The following is an 18097-nucleotide window of genomic DNA, read 5'->3' on the forward strand; positions in this document are numbered from 1 at the left end:
TGGTTGTCACGTGAATCCCCAGAACACGTCCCGCTGGCACCACGACCTTTAATCACCAGGATGTTTTCACAAGCAAAAAGTCCATAAGCTTCGCAAACTGATCCTTGTGTTGCTTCCCATGACAACCATGATATCATCGTCTGAAGCATTAATTTGCATCTGGATGATGTCTATGAACACTCTGTCTTTTGTGAAAAAGTCAAGATAAATAACGCGCTCTTCATTCCATCAACTACGTGATGTCACGTGACGCATAGACTAAGTAAGATGAAATGTTAAAACACCCAACGCGTTGACTCCGAGACAAATGGTCGCACAGCACGCACGGGTCACTCACCAACCACACGGTCAGTGACTGAAGTAGATGTAGCCGTATATGCGGTCCTGTTCGACGCATAGTCACCACACAACGTTACGTCATGCTCTAAAAATAGCACAGTTCACTGAAATCGTCCTTCTCTCTCTTTCACTTACTCGCACGCTTCTACAATGATGTCTGTCCTCTGGCTGTCCTCTTGCACAGTAAGAAAGAAACCAAGTTTAGTCTCTTGGTTAATCAGGGGCGGAGGGGAGTATTTAGTAAGAGTGGTGGTGGAGGTGATGGTTGTGGTGGTGGGGAAGTGTTTATGGGGCTTGAAGTTTACCTAAATCCAGAGTTAGAAGGTTCGACTGAGTCCAATCAAATCGTTATACATGCCACTCAGTCATCACATTTGCTTGTTATTCTATTTCTTTCACTATATTTAATATATCAATATTTTACAAAAATTAAGAAAGGATGTGAAGTAGATGTGATTGGTGAGAAAGGGGTGCTTCAGGTATGAGGAAGGAACAAGAACTCGTGTTATCACAGCTGTACCGCTGATAGGTACGCAGTTGTAAGGTAACGACTCATCGTTACATTGATGATGTCGCGGTCAATGCCACGTGAAGGTTCAGAGGCTGGGGTTCCTCTCCCATCCCAGGGCTGAGCGGACTGTTTCATCGTCCGTGTCCTCCATGACAACGTCGCACTCCACTTCCGCTGTAGCGTTAGCTTCCACGCTGACAACATCCACCACCTCGCATGTACTCCCATCAAGACCACCTCCACCGCCACTACCAGCGCCATCATTGCCACCCTGTCCTGGAGGACTCGAGTCCACTTCCACGATGGCGTCTGCAGAAACGCCGTCAGCAGCGCTGTGCAGCAGTCTGGAGGTCGCCTCCGAGTGCTGCGTCTCCGTGTGACGTCGCAGGTCCACTTTGCGCTGGAAGGCTCTCCCACATCGCGGGCATGAGAAGGGTTTGAACCCCGTGTGCTTGCGACAGTGAGTGATGAGGTTGGACGATTGGGTGAAAGCCTTGTTGCAGTGAGTACATTTGTAGGGTTTCTCACCTGAAACAGAAGAAATGTCAACGAATTCAGTCGTCAGCACAAACATCACATAAATCTTGCGGGCTTCCATCCAATGTAGAATCAAAAGTCTCTGGACAATGATCATTCATACTTAAAGTAAAAAAATATAAAATAAATTAAATTAGTTTAACAATTTGATTTAATAATTGAAAATGAACTTTGTAGAAGGCAAATCATACTGTTCCTGGTCTGTGTGTTTGTGTTTGTGCACGCTCACGCCTGTACGTATTATTCGTATTATCACGCGGGGTAGGTTTTAGACATATGATCACATGACCAAGCGCTTTGCTTGACTGGTTGGTCGGTCGGCACGGGGGAAGGGCGCGATCCCATGAGCGACATTCGAAAGGTCGTGGACGCGTGTATAGGTGGATTGCTGTCTGTCTGCCAAGACCAACGCTTAGCGAAGTGGTCCGCTGTTAGTCTCGGCGAGCCTAAACAAAGAATGAGAATAAACCGAAAGTTTTGTCGTTTAATGCCTCGTTTTAGCAGTTAACTTGGAAAAAATCGTCTGCCAGCAGTCCAGTAATACAAGTTCGTTGAAATGTGTAAATAAAAACAGAGGAAGCACGTGGCTCGCTCTCTTGAGTGATCGCCTTTTTCCATTCGGGAGGCACTGGGTACCTGGGCAGAGACAGGGACAGGCCAGGTGCAGAAGGCCGGTCAGTGGTAACCAGGTTAGTGTGACTGTTCCTTATTAGTGCTATGTTATTAAAGAAGTTGTAAGTTTAGCTTGTCGCTTTACATGACTGTGAGACTGCTGTCTTCATTCTCCGTCTGTCGTTCCTCCTTCCATTAATTTCTTCACCTGTTATTCTCGTTGATCCATCCTATCTTTCTGCAGAGATCAGCAGCGTAGCCCCGGTAAACCCGAACAGGACGGGCCGGGTACAATATCATTTCGATATTTTCTTTTTGTTAACAAAAAACTATGCCCTGCTAACATTTTTTGTCTCCTCATACTTGTTTCAAAATTTCACGAGGGCTGACAGTATCATGTACATTTTCCCTTCATATTTTAAACGTTGGAGAAAATTCATTCTGTAAAATTGCTAACATCGATTGGCTTTGACATTTGCGTGTCTCTCAGAACAAATATGATGAGCAAAAGGTTAGACTGGGCTGTTAACTGAATGAGGGGAAAATTTGTTTAAGAGGCAGACGATGCGGTCGAGGTGAGCGTTGGATGAAGGCAGTCTGTGCGGAGGGTCGCGCCGTAACAGACAGGGCTTACAAGTGCGTGTGACAGCTAAAAATCAGCGCCAACCACTAAGTCCCCTGGCATCGAAATCAAATCCGTCGAGGGACGTAAGACTGCTGCGGCGGCAGTGGCTCAACATTACCCAGTCTACCCCAGCGGACTTTCTGTCCTGCGCAGACAAAATCCCGCGCGACCGCCTTCCTGCCCGAACGATGCCTCACTGCTGCGTCGCGCGCCGCTCTGCATCCATCACGAGACTTGGAAACGACTAGTTCCGGGTCAGGGACCAAAAGTCACCGGATGGGGGACAATCAAGAAAGAAAAGGGAAGTCGTGACGTCAATTTCCCGCATGACATACGGGACCTCTGGGTGCCAAGGGTCGTGTTAGGGGTGAAAAAGCAGCTCTGCGAAAAAGAAAGAGAGAGGGGGGGGGGAACTCCCAGAGTGCAGCAACGCCCTTGAACATTTGTGTGAGTGTGTGTGCTAACAACGCGACTGCCGCGCCACCACCACTTCCCCATTCATGCCTACTATAGGCGACAGGGGAGAGAATTTGCTGTGGCCAATGAAGCGTACTGGGAGCAGCGTCCCTTCGCAAAGCCTTCTCTGTGTGTGTCTGTGCGTGCGTGCATGCGCGCGCGCAGAGGGCGCTGTGTGGCGAGCGCGTGATGGGATGTGGCAATTAGATTGCTCGCTTTAATCACACGAGCTTCATTACAAGCGCAGGGTCCGGTCCGCCTCGCCTGCTCACCCTCCCATCCCTCATAACCCCAAGGGATGAGAAAGAAGCCAGAGCGACAGTCAGGAGTGGAACCTTGGCAGCCGGTAAATCGAGTCAAACGGTTAAGACTACACCAAATATCCCCGACAACCCTTCCTTTTCCACCCAACCCAATCACCCTGTTCTCGACATCTCTCGGTCCAAGAGTTGCGCCGATTAGTGGCATTAGGAAGTGCATGTTGTCTAACTGTTGGCGAGGGAAACAGAAAACAGAGAGAGAGAGAAAGGAGAGTACACAGTGTATGTAGGTATGAATTCAAAAATCAACACAAAGTTTCACATTAGATAAAAATAAAACTTTATGCAGAAAAGTCAGGCTACAGTGACAAACACCAAAGGTAAAACAAGAGAAGCCTGATGACGAACGCGCTGTGTGTTTGTGTAACGGAAGAGTGGGAGGAAAGATGAGTAATTATTATTCGAATGGCAGTGAATGAATTTAAAAGACCAATTTGATGCCGACTGATAAGTGTCCTCGTACCACTCTGTGTCCGCCATTGTTGATGGAATAAGTCGCTCTATTATAATTATTATCGCGCGTGCGTGCTTATATGTCAGTTTGCAGTCGTAGAAGGAATGTCATTCTATTTTTAGGTGGTTTATATTTTTAGTCCAGTCTTATAATAACTCTATTAAAACTACAAAGTAATATGGGTTGATCCCGTTCATAATAAATGTGATGGAGTGCTTCATTGAGTGACCACAGTATCCTAAGAATACTTATAATATATATATATACCATCTTATAACATTATAGAAGAAAGGTCTTCAAGAGGCATAACCAGCAGATGTTATTAAACCAAGATTTCTGTTTATGTTACAAGCCCCAGCCTTTTATTAATGAAACCAATTAGGGTGAGAGAGAGAGAGGGAGGCATGAGGGAGAAAGGATGAGCGAAGGAGAAACTGTACAATTATCGGACAAAGTATGAAGAGGCCTGGATGGAGACTATATTGTTGCAGCGAGGTCACAAAGGGGCATTGGCGAGGAAATGCAAGTGTGTTACTGCCGAGGAAAATAATTCCACATTATTTCCTTCATCTCTCCTCTCAGGGACCCTCGGACAGTCTCGATCCCGGCTTCCCCATCCTAGCCGTCTCTTCCCCTTTATGCGCGTCCGCTGCTGCTGTAAGTCGGCGAAAATTGGTATTCCGACCCGCAAACACGGGGCGTCGGGCTCTCGGTGGTCGGCTTCACGCCCGCCATGTTTGCATTTTAATTACCTCCCCTCCCACATGACCAAGTCCATATAGCAGTCCGTTCTTAGCTACGCTGGTTATTACTTTTGCCACCGAGGCACCCCATCTGTCGGACATCGCGTGCTCCGAGTGCTAGAGGTCAGCGACAGGGAGGCGGAGGTAACCTCGTCGTAACCTCTTCGGATGTCTGTGTTTCGCGGCTGCCGGCATCGGCGGCTCGGCAAAGTTTTATGATTGAGGCCTCTGGGTCTCGGAGCGGTTGAACACGGGGTAGTAAAAAACTTTGTTGGCCCAAAAGTCTACAAAATTTCATACATATTTAATATCATCTGTCTAGCGCCCTGACAGTAGACCAGTCGGTCTGGGGGAAAATCGACAAGTACATAAAGATACGAGATCGTTTAATTTGCTTGTTTTGTTGCCGTTACAAATACCTAAATACATACGTAGGGCCAGTGCGTGAAGCTGGTTTGCCCTCGCATGCATGATACCATATATAGGGGGTGAAAGGTCATGATCTTGCGGCATTTATTTGTATTAAGTGTGTTCGTCAGGCAAGCAGGCAGGGCTGAAAGACAGATGGACATAACAACTGGGTAGGTAGTTTGTTTCCGGCGTGTGTCTGTATGGCGTGGCTCTTACTTCATTTTGCATGCCACACCATACAGACATAAATACCATACATAATTAAAATCACACAAAGTCCAACAGACACCTCTCCACTCCACACTGTTACAATTGCACACCAAATCAACATCATTCAGCACCACACCACACCCTACCATTTTACAGCACATCACCACAAACCCACTCACCATTTCCCACAACATTGACATGATTTATGTTGCAACAACATAATCCAAACCACCGCCATTCTACATCACACGAACATCAATCCACATCATTCTACATCACACCACCACCGTTCCGCGCCACAGAGACACCGAAGCTAACCACACCGCCGACACCATTGACACCACACCAACGCACGATGCCATTCCACACCACACCACATCATACCAGCGCACGTGCCATACAGACACCATACCAACCCACACACAATACCACCACCACCACTGTTCACCACAACAACACACATACTACACCACCATTTTGCATCACATCAGACACACAGCACCGCCACCAAACCATTGCACAGCACGGACACAGACAGCGTACCCGTGTGAATGTAGGTGTGCTTCTTCATGTCAGACTTCTGGTGGAAGCGCTTGCCGCAGTATGGACAGGGGTACGGTCGGGTGTCGGAGTGGATCAGCAGGTGGGTGGAGAGCGTGGAGGAGCGCTTGAAGCTCTTTCCGCACTGTGGGCAGCGGAAGGACTTCTCCTGCGTGTGCACGGCGCGGTGCTGCGCCAGGCTGACGGAATGGCCGAACGTCTTGCTGCACACGTCGCAGGCGAAGGGTCGTCGTCCCGAGTGCGACCGCCGCACGTGCACCTCCAGGCCGTGCGGGGTGGAGAAGTGCTTGCGGCACGTCACGCACTCGAAGGAACCCCGCGACTCGCCAGGCCTCGGCAGGTGCAGATCCTCCCCTCTTCTGCCTCCGCCGCCTCCTGCTACTACTCCGCCGAGGACCTGGGAATGCTGGCTGAGGTTGTTGAGTAAATGGTGGTGGTGATGATGGTGGTGGGGGTGGTGTTGGTGGTGGCTGTGAAGGAGAGGCGTGTTCGGGAAGGTTTCCCCCCAGCTTTTCTTGTTGCTGCCCCTGGTGAGGACGCGAGCTGCAGCGCCACTCCACATGGGACCTGCTAATGGGAACAGTTCCACTTGAGGGCGACACAGGCTGGACATCAAGCTGTGGTAGCGGTACAAGTCCGGTGTGGACAGCATGGTGACCTCAGCAGGTGACATCACAATAGGTGCTGCCTTGTCTGCACACACACACAAACAAGTGAAATTTTGAACAGGTAGCTGAGCCGCTAGTGCAGGACTTTGTCCTGTTAAGTCTTCTCGTTCAAAGCAAAGCAGATAAAAGATCCCAAATATGGGCATGATTGCAGACATATAGCCACAACAGAAACAAATCTTACGCCGGTAACTTGGAGGCGAAGTTGTTCCGGGTGGAGAGCTACCCGACAACCAAGGCCGGAAGATGCTGAAGGAACTGGGCGGACTTCCAGAGCTAGGTGGACTGTCGACCCCATTCTTGCTGTCTGGGGTCCGCCGGCTTCCTTCCGATCCTCCAGGAGACATCTGCTTCTCCTCTGCCAGGTACTCGCACCGTGGGTGCTGCCCAACGCTCGACATGGCGGTGAGTTCCACGTCAGGACACGTGAGAGAGAGGGGGTTACCGATAGGTGACATTAACTCTCCTCCTGGGTAAAGAGAAAAATGGACGATTAATTTGTGTGAAGTTAGCAGAGGTCAAGGGGCACAAGAGCAGAGGCCAGTTTTCCAACGCGAGAATCGCGCGAGACATCAAAAAATCTTGGCGTCTGATGGTCCCGAAGACACAGTTTTAATAATAATAATAATAATAATAATAATAATAATAATAATAATAATAATAATAATAATAATAATAATAATTCGGCCAAAAGGCAAGCTGATAGCGCTAAATATTAAGAAATGTTACAATATGAAACAAATTGATTGGAATTCGTCTTTAGGACGCAAAGTTACATTTACAAAACCACGAAATCCTAAAGATAGAAAAAAATATATACCTTAGAAACAAATGCTTAAAAATCGGAAAAAAATATCATACTATAAGTATAACGCAAGTTGTAGTTACAAAGGTTGTGAGCACGTGACATGCTAATTAGAGCATAATAAACTGTCTGACATCAAATTGACATCTCAACACAACTCTCTACTCTGCCTCTACATCATGTCTACACATACTTAATGTATAGCCTTTGATTAAACTTGTAGAATACAAATTAAAAATTACTTGTAGTTATCACGACAGACACTAGTTCTTCCCCATTCCTGTCAATCGCCATGCGACAGCCTTTAAATTACACCTGACATTAAATTATCGCTAATGTCAGATTTATTAATGTTATTCCAAGAGAAAGGTGTGTATCACCGAGTGCATGTTTCGCTGTTATTGTTGCTTTATTTTTCAGTATCAACGCATTACGCTTGATTTGCAGAAAAAGTTTAAAACCTCGATTGAACATTTACATTTAATGGAGCAGAGCAACAATGAATAAAACTCGGTGATTAGCACAAACTTGGCGATTAATGGACCTGCTCCCCAGAAAACGCTTGGTTGAAGTTTCTTAAAATCTGTATTGCAGTCCACCTGTGACCACGCCATGATGGCAGACGTTAGCGAGACGTTAGCGCAATCTGTGACTGCCGATATAACTAAGCACCTTTTGTCAGGGGAGGTCACTCTTGACTGCAGGACTAAAGACATTAACGAAGGTCGCATCGTGCACGCCCAGAGCAATTTCTCTTGTGCCACAGCCGCCTGTTGCCGTCGGTTTTGTTTTAATTTTTTTTTTTTTAGTTTAGTGGGGGGAGGGTAGGAGGTTGTTTCAAAAAAAAAAAAAAAAAAAAAAAAAAAAAAAAAAAAGGGTAGCGAGTGTGCTGAAAACAAAAAAATTGAATTGCTGTCTCCCATAAATTAAAGTTTACAAGTTATTTCCTGTGCTCTCTCTTTATCTCTCTTTTTTATATATAAATAAATATCTTGCGTGATATGTTGCTGACAAAAATGTTACTGCTGTTCCAGAGAGTACCGCTAGCAAAAATATTATTCCTGTCCCCAATATAAAAATTAAGTTTTATAATTTAACTCTCAAGTAGTCTCAGTGATGTCCAAGGAACAGAACTAGAAACGGTTTCATTCTCCAACCATATGTTCGAAAAGCTGCATACTGTTTGAATTCACAGCCATTCTGTCGCTGCCTGGAGATAATTATCTATTTTAATTCTTGTCGATTTTTATCCATGTATATTTGCTATTTGTTGTAATGAGGTGAGCCGGCTATTGTGGTAGTTGCAGTACACGAATATCATTATCATTGTACGCTGTTCAGTATCAGCGCATATTTATAGCCTTTCACCTATAGTAAGAAACAGCTGCCCTGTCCCACCTCGCTTGAGGTTGACGATTATTTAGAGAACAACACCACAGCAAACCATCTTTGTTTACCCCTCGAACAAAACAAAAAGCGTGGGGTAATATTATTAGATCATCAGCAATAAAGCGTTCATGTATAACAGATGTTAGTCGATCAGGTTTTAAAAAAAATCAGAAATGTTCTTGAACTTAGACCTCTAGACTGAATAGGACGGGCACAAAATGTACTCTAATTTCTGTCCTATTCTTTTTGTTTGTTTGTTCCAAAATTCAATTTAAAAATGCAGCAATCTGTGGCCAGCGTGTAGAAAGAAAATAAGTTTTAAAGGAAGGAGACCGCAATCTGTGGCGAGCGCTATCAGTAAAAACAATCTGGGCGAAGGTCTTAGACGAGCCTATTGACTTCAAATAAAAGACTTTTACGAAGGTCGCGCCGAGGACTGGCGAGGGTAAGAGATAAAACTTGAAGCTCGCCTGTCTGCCTGCGCAGCCTGTTGCCACTGTAACGTCATCGATCGCGCAAGGTTGAACATCAAGAAAACCTCGCCGCCTGGAGATGTAATCACAGCTGATGGCTCTGCCCTTGGCAGCCTGTGTTACTGAGGTTCCTGTGTGTGCGTGCGTGCGTACGCGCTCGCGTATGTGTGTGTGTGGTTTTATTTTTCTCCATCTGCTACCTGTTACTTTCATCACAAATGTTTTTACTTGGATTCTTATCTCTAACACTACCTCTTACTTCACCCGTAATGTTTCTTAACTGCTTTTTAGTCCTTTGAAACGCTACCTGTTAGTTACATAACAGATAGTAACTAAGTTGTTTGTCTTTTCCAAGCACTGCTATTCAGGTTTTATTTTTTAATATTGCTACAAGAAAAGCATCGTAAAACATCTCACATCATGTAACGACAGGAAGCTGAACTTTGTCTTTCTGTTTTATAAAAACAAAGGGAAAAAAAGTCAAGACATAACCTTTTGAACTATTGAAATTATGCCAAATTAAGACCGTCTGTGTAAGCGATATGCGCCTGGGGTAGACCCACCGTTTATTGACCTTTCTGATGGAAGGGGAAGGGGAAGGGGAAGGGGAAGGGGAAGGGGACAAGTCCGGAAGAAAAGAATGATCATAGGATCGGTGCACAAACACACACACACACGCGCCCCTCCGATGCCATTAAAAAAGAAAACCATATCAACCATATCAGCACTCAAGTTTTTCAGTTTCTCCTCATTCTTACCTAAATCTTTTAACGTGAACCTAGTTAAATATATATCTTCCACGCTAAGACCAGTACTTCTAATTTTGAAACAAAATTCTTCTTTAATTGTTTTCGATTTCATCCTAGCTTTTTCATCCCCCTCTCCCTACTTAAACGCATAATCAAAAGCAGGGAATGGATGCTGCATGGAAATTCAGCCTCGAGAGCACTGGGCATGGTTTAGCGACAGTCACAATGACAAGAACTAAATATCATTCGTCAATATTTGTGAACGAAATCAACATCTGAAGCACAGAGACGAGCACAAACGAGGCACCGCACTGTGCTGTTGAAAACATACTCTGGCTGTAGATATGCCGCCATGATGGTATCCATGTAGGTTTGTGACGTCAGTACTTGAGTGATGGATGACGTTTGATGGATAGTATCCAGAGAACTGTAAGGATGTTAGCTTTGGGAAACACGATCTTGTACTTGTGCCCAAACTATCTTGAGTTCATCTCGTTTTGTACTGAGCTCGACCCGCTTTGCACTTTGCTCAGCCCAGTCACCCGAAGAACATCAAATTGAATATTCTAGAAGTTTCTAGTGTCAAAGAACTGTAAGACTGAGAACCCATTTTAACGGACTGTATCCTGCGTGCCAATAAATTTCTTGTACGATTTTCTATCACTCCACACTAATTCAACAATTAGTAAATCGCCTCTGTCCAGAAATTCGTCTTCATATCTTTTTCTCTTTCTTTCTTTGTTTTGAGTGATACATACAACCCTATAGATACCCTCCATGGTATGTTATTGAAAAAGCTATATTTAAAAAAACTGTCTTCCTGGCTATGTTTAGCATAATCCAGATCTCAGTGTTCGCGCTCGGTTTATTCGTTATCTTTGAGTTTTTCTTTGTTATCCTATCTGATAACATGTTGTCACTTCATGTCTTCCGTTCGAGCTGCGCGAAGCTTGCTTGTTCAGTATCATTGAGTTTTTTCCCGACCTGATAACATATCTGTAAGAGTATTCCGCAAGTAGTTCACAGACATTAAACCGATACGAGCTTTTCCCCACATGCACTCATTTCATACTTTTAAAATCTGTCTTAGGGTCTGTCTGTCTGTTCTCACTTGTTCAATCGACAAAAGAGATGTAATTTAGGAAGTACATTATCTTCAGCTACTATTTATAGGTACGAGAAAGCTGTTGTATGGTTTACTTCTCAAGCCATCTGTTCGGGCACTGTACTATGAGAAGCAGAAAACCAGTTTAAGGACTTTCAGCCAGCAACTGACTGACTCCCAGCAGCGCAGGTGACCGGTCACATGCCCCTCGCTGAGAACACCACGGACAAACAACATGCTGTGGAAACCAGCATCGTGATCGGCACAGATTGATCACGTGATTCGAGCATGCGCCGAAAGCTTTTGATGACAAACTTTGCGCAGGTGAGAAAAAGTAGAGACGCATGAAGTCATTTGGTTACCTGAACTAGGGGCGTTTGGGGGAGAGAATCCTTCCCTCCTCCCACCCACCGTAATGCCCGATCCCCGAGGCGAAAAGACGAGTAGTTAGATCATCTAAGTCAGAGGTGCGCTGGTTCCATACCCGTGTGGTGCAGTGCACTTCTCCTAAGTTGACCCAGCTGCTGACCCAGCACCTATACTTATATAAGATTTGTCGGGAGTGTGGTAGAAGGGAAGACAGCGGAGGAAAGGACATGGCCGCGATAAAAGTGTCATCTTCAACACTCCACAAAATCGACAAAAAGATTACAGACCTACCTTCACCTTTCCTCTTGAAACCTTAACCTTCAGTCTTCAGCAACCAAAGGTTTGAGGTGCTACCTTCACTGCGACTACTAAAACTTATTGTTCTAGCCAACGGTTTGTTTCTTTTAAAGTATAGATGAAAATTGCTTGGTAACCTTAGCGCAGGTCCTCCGTCTTCTTCCCCTGAAGAAGATGGACTTTGATGTACAGTGAAGGCTACATGGGCAGAAAGACACACCAGAGGCTTACAACCTTAATTCCTGAGATCATCTTTAAGATGATTTTGCACATAAAACATTTCAGAAACACTTCCAAATACCGTAAAACATCTTAAACACATCAACCATAGCTTTACAAACTAGTTCCCGCATTCATCTGTAACAAACACACTTGTCTGTGGTAACAGGCCCTCTAGTAACCCTCGTTTCTAAGCACGAATGTCCGTAACCTGGGCGTTCGTTAACTGGGTACTGCGTTTATTTCAAATACAAATTTTCCGTTTGTTTCAGCTGTCTACGCTGAATTTTCTCCCATAAGGCTTTCCACATCCTACCTGCATTCTTGATTTTCAGACACTTTTGATTTGGACAGCTTGCACATGTCTGAAGTTGCTCAGGTGGTCAGGTGTGTTTGTGTAGCACAACCGCCGTCAGCGTCGCGCTCGTGCGCATGCGTAATGAGACAGCTCACCTGCCATCGTTTTTATCACAAAATACTGTAGCAAATCTCAATTTTTTTCTGAGTTCTGAGGAGCATGAAACCCAGATGTATATGTAAATGTTACTCGCCAAAAGAAGTGCATTTAGGAGGGGTCGATGGCCTGTGCAGACAGGTGCTGGATGAACACTTGCTGCTGGCAGTCAGCTAATATTTTATGAGCATTTTAGCTGACTAGGTGTTATAATTCAGCTAGCACGACTGTGCACCCAGCCCCAGGTCACCATCGAAAAATAAATTTTAATCGTGTAGGACATATTGATCAGGATTGGGGTAGCCCTGAACATATGTGTCTAAATGATCTATTTTTTATGGCCGCCTAGGTTTGTACTTGGAGGCGAATAGCCGAGCAGTTAGAGCACTGACGTCAGAAACTGAGAGGCACTCCGGTTCGATACCCATGAAGCACAACGAAATTTTCCCTGCCAACTCAGTTCTCGGGATAGGTACCTGACTCAATAAGGGGCTGGAGAAGATGAAGCAGAGAGTTGGGCACCGCCCTCACACGCCCTAACCCTAACCCTGCGAGAAAAGATTGATCGCTACCACCTCATTCTCCAGAATTATAAAAGGTTACCTTTACCTTTCACTTGGAGGAAAATATATCTGATATAAAGAATACGAAGAGCCCAATCGAAGGCCAGCCGCTAAAATATTTAAGGTTAATGTTTGTTGGTCAATCTAAACGATTTGCTAAACGATGGATGAGGGTGTTTGATGTCAAAGTCTCCTTTCTTGCCATCAGGGACGCTAGCGGGCGTGTTACTTGCTTGGCGGGCTTTGGACTGCTTTTCTCGAACTGCAGCCTCCGTTGTGCAGATATTTGTATATGTCCAACGGTCGATATGTTCTTCAAATTCTAAATCTTAACGGATGAAACAGTGGAATAGCGCAATATAGTGAAACCATTTTGAAAGCAGGCAAAAACAAACAAAAAACAAAACAACAACAAAACAAAACACCAAAAAGACACCCCCTTCCCCATTAAAAAAAACCTCGCTGCAAAAAAGAGAAAAAAAGATTTAATTGTGCTCGCTATTAATGACGTAGAAACATTCTAGAGCGCGTGGGCACAGGTGACACTGACACAGGTATAAAAGTACTTCTCTCTGAGACCTTTCAAGATGACGTTGGTGTTACACAGGTAAAGCACAGCCAGATGTTTTTTCTCGGTTTCATTGAGCCTACCAATCCATCGGTTTTTATCGCTCTCAGAAGGGCATCGTAACGAGCAGTAAAGCTGGTGGTAGGGACGCTGGTGGGGATGAAGGTGGGGTGGTGCAATGAGCAGCAGAGCATCCATTCCAGGGTATTGAAGGAAAGAACGCCTCCTACAGCCCAAGTGTTTCTTTTTTTAGTGACTTTTAACCCAGAGACCCTGTGCTACTGTAGTCAGCCAGTGAGCTACCTCTACCTGTCCAGCCACCTGGTGACCGCGGGAAGGTGTGTCGAGCCCAAACCACTTCGGCGCGAGGTTACAACACTTGATTTATCTGTTAATCAAGGCGCGTACATCACTGAATATATTTGCAAAGTTTTTTACTTTCTAACTTTTTCTTTTAGTCCCCACTCTATATATGTACATGTATATCTTTTGGTAACTCTTCTTCGAAATAAGAAGTTATGTAATGTATCAGTTGGTTATCACTTATTCTCTGTTTCTGGACCTCGGTTTAAAGAATTCTTTCACATTTCCACTTTATGAATTTATCGTGAAGCTCTACTTTGATATCATCAGTCAACGCTGTCATCATCATCATCATCGTCATCGTCGTCGTCGTCGTCACGAAGAACACGCCTATTCATAGAGATAAAACTTCTAAAACTGGATCCAGAAAGAAGGAGCCTCTCAAAGACAAGTATAATGATCACAAAGACAAACAGGGAAATTGTAAACCTTGGTGGTTGCCATAGGCACTGGCTATTCTGTTAAATTGCTAGAACTATCTCGACCATCAAAAATTTCGTAATAAAACAAATTTAAAACATTGATTTGTGTTAAAAAAATGCAACTATTCCTTTAATTCTTTTAGAACTAAATATAACCATGAAAGTATAACATTGAAAGAACTTCTTTATCAAAGCAAGATGAATGAGGAACAAAGCAAAATATTATAAAAATAGCAAAGAGCAGAAAATAAAGAAACGATAAAAACCCATTCAGCCTTTGACCACTACCCGCCCTACAAATAAAAATCGAAGTAAAAACTAAGCACAGGTTGCAAGATGACAGAGATCAAATAGGTGAGCACTTGTCCTCCTGCACTTTTTAAAATTACTATATCGACTTAAGTCGTAAACTAAACAAACATACAGTCAGCGATGGAGAAGGTTTGAATGCGAGATAATAAGGAAACGTCTTCTCACCTTGATTTCTCGGCGTCACCACGCGGAATGCACTCAGGTGTGTCCCACACACCTGTCCGCCTCCTCCGGTCTTTTGTCCTTTGATCAGGAAGGATCGTGGCATGATAACGGTTCTCCAGAAGGAAGAGTTTATTTTCCCAGCACTTTACTTCGTCACTTCAAAAATTCTTCAGACGGCGACAACACTGAACATGTTACTTCTAGTTTTCCTCACCTTTTCAAAGTTTTTTTTTTAATTTGTCAGTTAGTTTACCTCGAAATTTATGAAATCTGAGTATTAGCCACACAAACAATTTTATTCTCGGATTGTATTCGGCATGACCTAGCTATCTGGAAGTAGGCACTGCGGATTGTTTGCAGAGTTAAGACTTCCAACACTTTAAAAAGTTTACATCCAAAAAAACTTTTAAAAAAAACCTGATGATAAAGTGAGTGATGCAGACTCCAATCTGTCCTAGAAAAAGTTCGAGTTGCTATCTCGTTTTCAGATGTTTTAATCTCATCGAATCTCTGCACCCTCGAGATATTCTTGCCCACACTGTCAAAACTGGAGACTGGTGACGAGGGCGAGAGATCTGTTGCTAAGCATCGGCGTTCACTTGGCGACGGAGCAGCGAGTAGGTTTTCGTTGTTATGATTTCCCCTCGCTCCGGTCTTTATCGGTGCTGGCGATGTCCGCGTCGCATGGCTGGCGTCCTAATCTCGCGCTAGCCTCTGTCCACCTGTTCGCCACGCGCGCCCCGCTCTCAACGCCCTCCTTCGGCATGCGCACACAGCTCGGGCGCACGTGCCGAGGCGAGAAATCTGGCAGCGCCCAGCCTCTGATTGGCGGGGACCGGCGGAACGCGACGTCAATCTCCACGCCCCTTGCACGCGACGGCGGTGATTAGCAGGCAGCGATTGGGCGAGAGTCAGCAAGCCAAGGACCGAGCTTTCCCCGCCCTAACTAACCGATCGATACACAGACACGGGGATGGGGTAGAGTGGGTGTAGATTAACTAGGGGATAGAGAGCAGCACGCGGAGGTAGGGGAGGTGGTTGTAGGAGGGTCGCTGCGGGTAGAAGCTTGAAGAGTTTTTTTTTTTTTTTTTTGGCAGCAAGTGAAAACAGATCGAGAGGCAATCAGATTAAAGGCGGTTAGGAGCTGGGGAGAGGGGTTCGTGTTAATTTCTCTTGATGGTCATTGGGGACGGTCGTCAACCCTTTTTTGCGTCTGTTTGGGTTTGAAGCTGAGTGCCCTATCACCACCGCCAGCACGAGAGATCGCGCGCACGCGCCTACCTTGCGCAAAGAGAAGCGATAGAGACCGCGCTATTGTTCTTTTTGAGAAGTCAAGGTGTGGTTGTAGGTTCGTGTAATCTGTTGACAAACTGCTTGGCACCCGGGGTAACAATGAGAAAATATCCATAAGCCAAGCATTACCCTCACCGTCCCCTCCCCCCAACTCTCTCTCTCTCGACTCTCTTTTCATGTTTACACGTGGCTTCATCACACGGTCAACAACGCTTACCCTGGGGAGGGATACAGAGGGGTGGTAGGGGTACGTGGAAGGGAAGTAACAATACACCGGTAGCTAGAACACTGGAGCAATTCACGCAGACAATAGATGAGGGTGGGGAAGAACGTCACCCTGGGTAACATCACAGCATCAGACGAGTGGAGAAAAACCTCCACGGAGGGAGGAGGAGGAGCGCAGTTCCTTTCCCCTCATCTCCCATATGGAAGAAGGAAGACTGTTAAATAAAGAGAAAGCGGGTGTGGGTGGGGCTGGGTAATAATGGTGCACGATTCGTTAGACATCATGGCAGCATCCGCAAGTCAAAGAGTGCCTTACCTGTAAACCGAGTGCAGTCAGATGAACGGTAAGGAGTCGTAGGTGGGTCCCTGGGGTCACATGTGTGTGTGTCAGCTGGCAGCCGTTTGTGACTGGTGTTCACGCTTGGTGGGGCGTTCGTCAGGGCGTGGACGTTCCAGAACGGTGGGCGGCAAAGGAGGGAGCTCGGTCCGGCTGTGCCCAAGACGCTGTGACTCGAACTAACACGGGGCGTGAGGAGACCCTCCGATGCAACTACTGTTACTGCGTCAGGTGTCCGCTTTCACGAGGGTCTGGCGAGGGGGAACATTAGGAGGATAAAGGGAAGGAGGTAGAAATTAAACTATGTCATGCAAATTGCAGCTGTTTAGAGGGCGGTGACTGGTGCGACATGTTGAACATGCGACTTTTGCTGCTCTCGGCTCGCCATCCGACGCAGATGATTAATGAAAGTGTGCCATGTCAGTTATGTATTTAATTTGTTTAATAACATATTTTAATTAGAGATACAAAGCTTGTCTTTAAAAATCGGTTCGAAAGGTTAATGTACCTATCACTCTACAGCTTAACTCATTGATAAATCTACAATTTAATGCATCATACACTATGCAACCTATTTCAATACAGATTCTACAGTTAATCTGTAACTGTCAGTAGACACCAGCTTTTCTTTTCTTCAGCACGCTCTTTCTTCCAAAGAAATATTATTATTATAATAGGAAAGCGTTGTTGTCTGATTCTATATATAAATCGCATTGACTCGCATCTGCTTGTTTGTGATTGTTTTCTCGGTGTCTATTTGTTGATATGCTGTGATCTAAGTATACATTTTTTATAATTTATATTTTTATATTTCTATATTATTGTATTTTACTTTGTTTTTTATACCTGTATACCAAAGTACTTCTACTTTAAATTTGGAAAATATGCTGAAAAACTTCTTTTTCTTCTTCTCATTATTATTATTCCCTCAGATAATACTTTGTACTTAAATCACACATATAGGCAATGGAAGCGTTGTGTAGACAGGGCAAACGAGGGTGGGGTGTGGGGAGGGAGGAGAGATGCCTGCGTACGCAGACTTCCCAGCTGACTACACCGGCACTTCGTCAACTACTCACGAGTGGCGACACACGTTGTGGCGGCTCGTGAGATGCGCGTGCTGGAGTGTGAGTGTGTGTAAAGCGCCAGGCCCTGGTGGCGCCACTGTCGGCGCGCTAAGAGCTCGTTAAGTAGCGACAACCCGCGCCTTTTCCAGCTGGGCAAGCGGCTCTTCACTGGAGAAGCGGCTGTCCCTTCTCCCACCCTGATAGCAGCTCTCTCACCCTTCGCCTTTCTACCCCGATAACCCAAACGCGAAAACACCTTTGGTTTCTCGCTATGACAGAGGGAGTCAGTCGCACGCCGCAAGATCCACTCAAGGAATCGGCAATCTGGGCTTAAATAATGACTTTCTGAAATATATCCAATAATAATTTGGGGTTTCAAAAGAATCGTTTACTTAAAAAAAAAGTAGTTTTTAAAACTCAGCTTAAAGACGGGTTCACGAAAGCCGCCATGTTTGCGTGTTCGTTCGCGAAGAAA

The 18097-nt window shown here is 45.2% G+C and overlaps 1 protein-coding gene across 1 annotated transcript; it reads right to left on the minus strand.

Moving 5' to 3' along the window:
• Positions 1–597: 597 nt before the first annotated feature.
• On the minus strand, positions 598–17186 carry LOC112576333 (zinc finger protein 460-like). Its single transcript, XM_025258699.1, has 4 exons — positions 14701–17186; positions 6632–6916; positions 5762–6472; positions 598–1378 (listed from the first exon to the last, which is right to left on the minus strand). The coding sequence occupies exons 1-4, from the start codon at positions 14801–14803 to the stop codon at positions 936–938; spliced, it is 1542 nt and encodes a 513-aa protein (XP_025114484.1). The 5' UTR covers positions 14804–17186; the 3' UTR covers positions 598–935.
• Positions 17187–18097: the final 911 nt, after the last annotated feature.

This window comes from Pomacea canaliculata, linkage group LG11, assembly GCF_003073045.1.
Source record: "Pomacea canaliculata isolate SZHN2017 linkage group LG11, ASM307304v1, whole genome shotgun sequence".
Taxonomy (NCBI): Eukaryota; Metazoa; Mollusca; class Gastropoda; order Architaenioglossa; family Ampullariidae; genus Pomacea; species Pomacea canaliculata.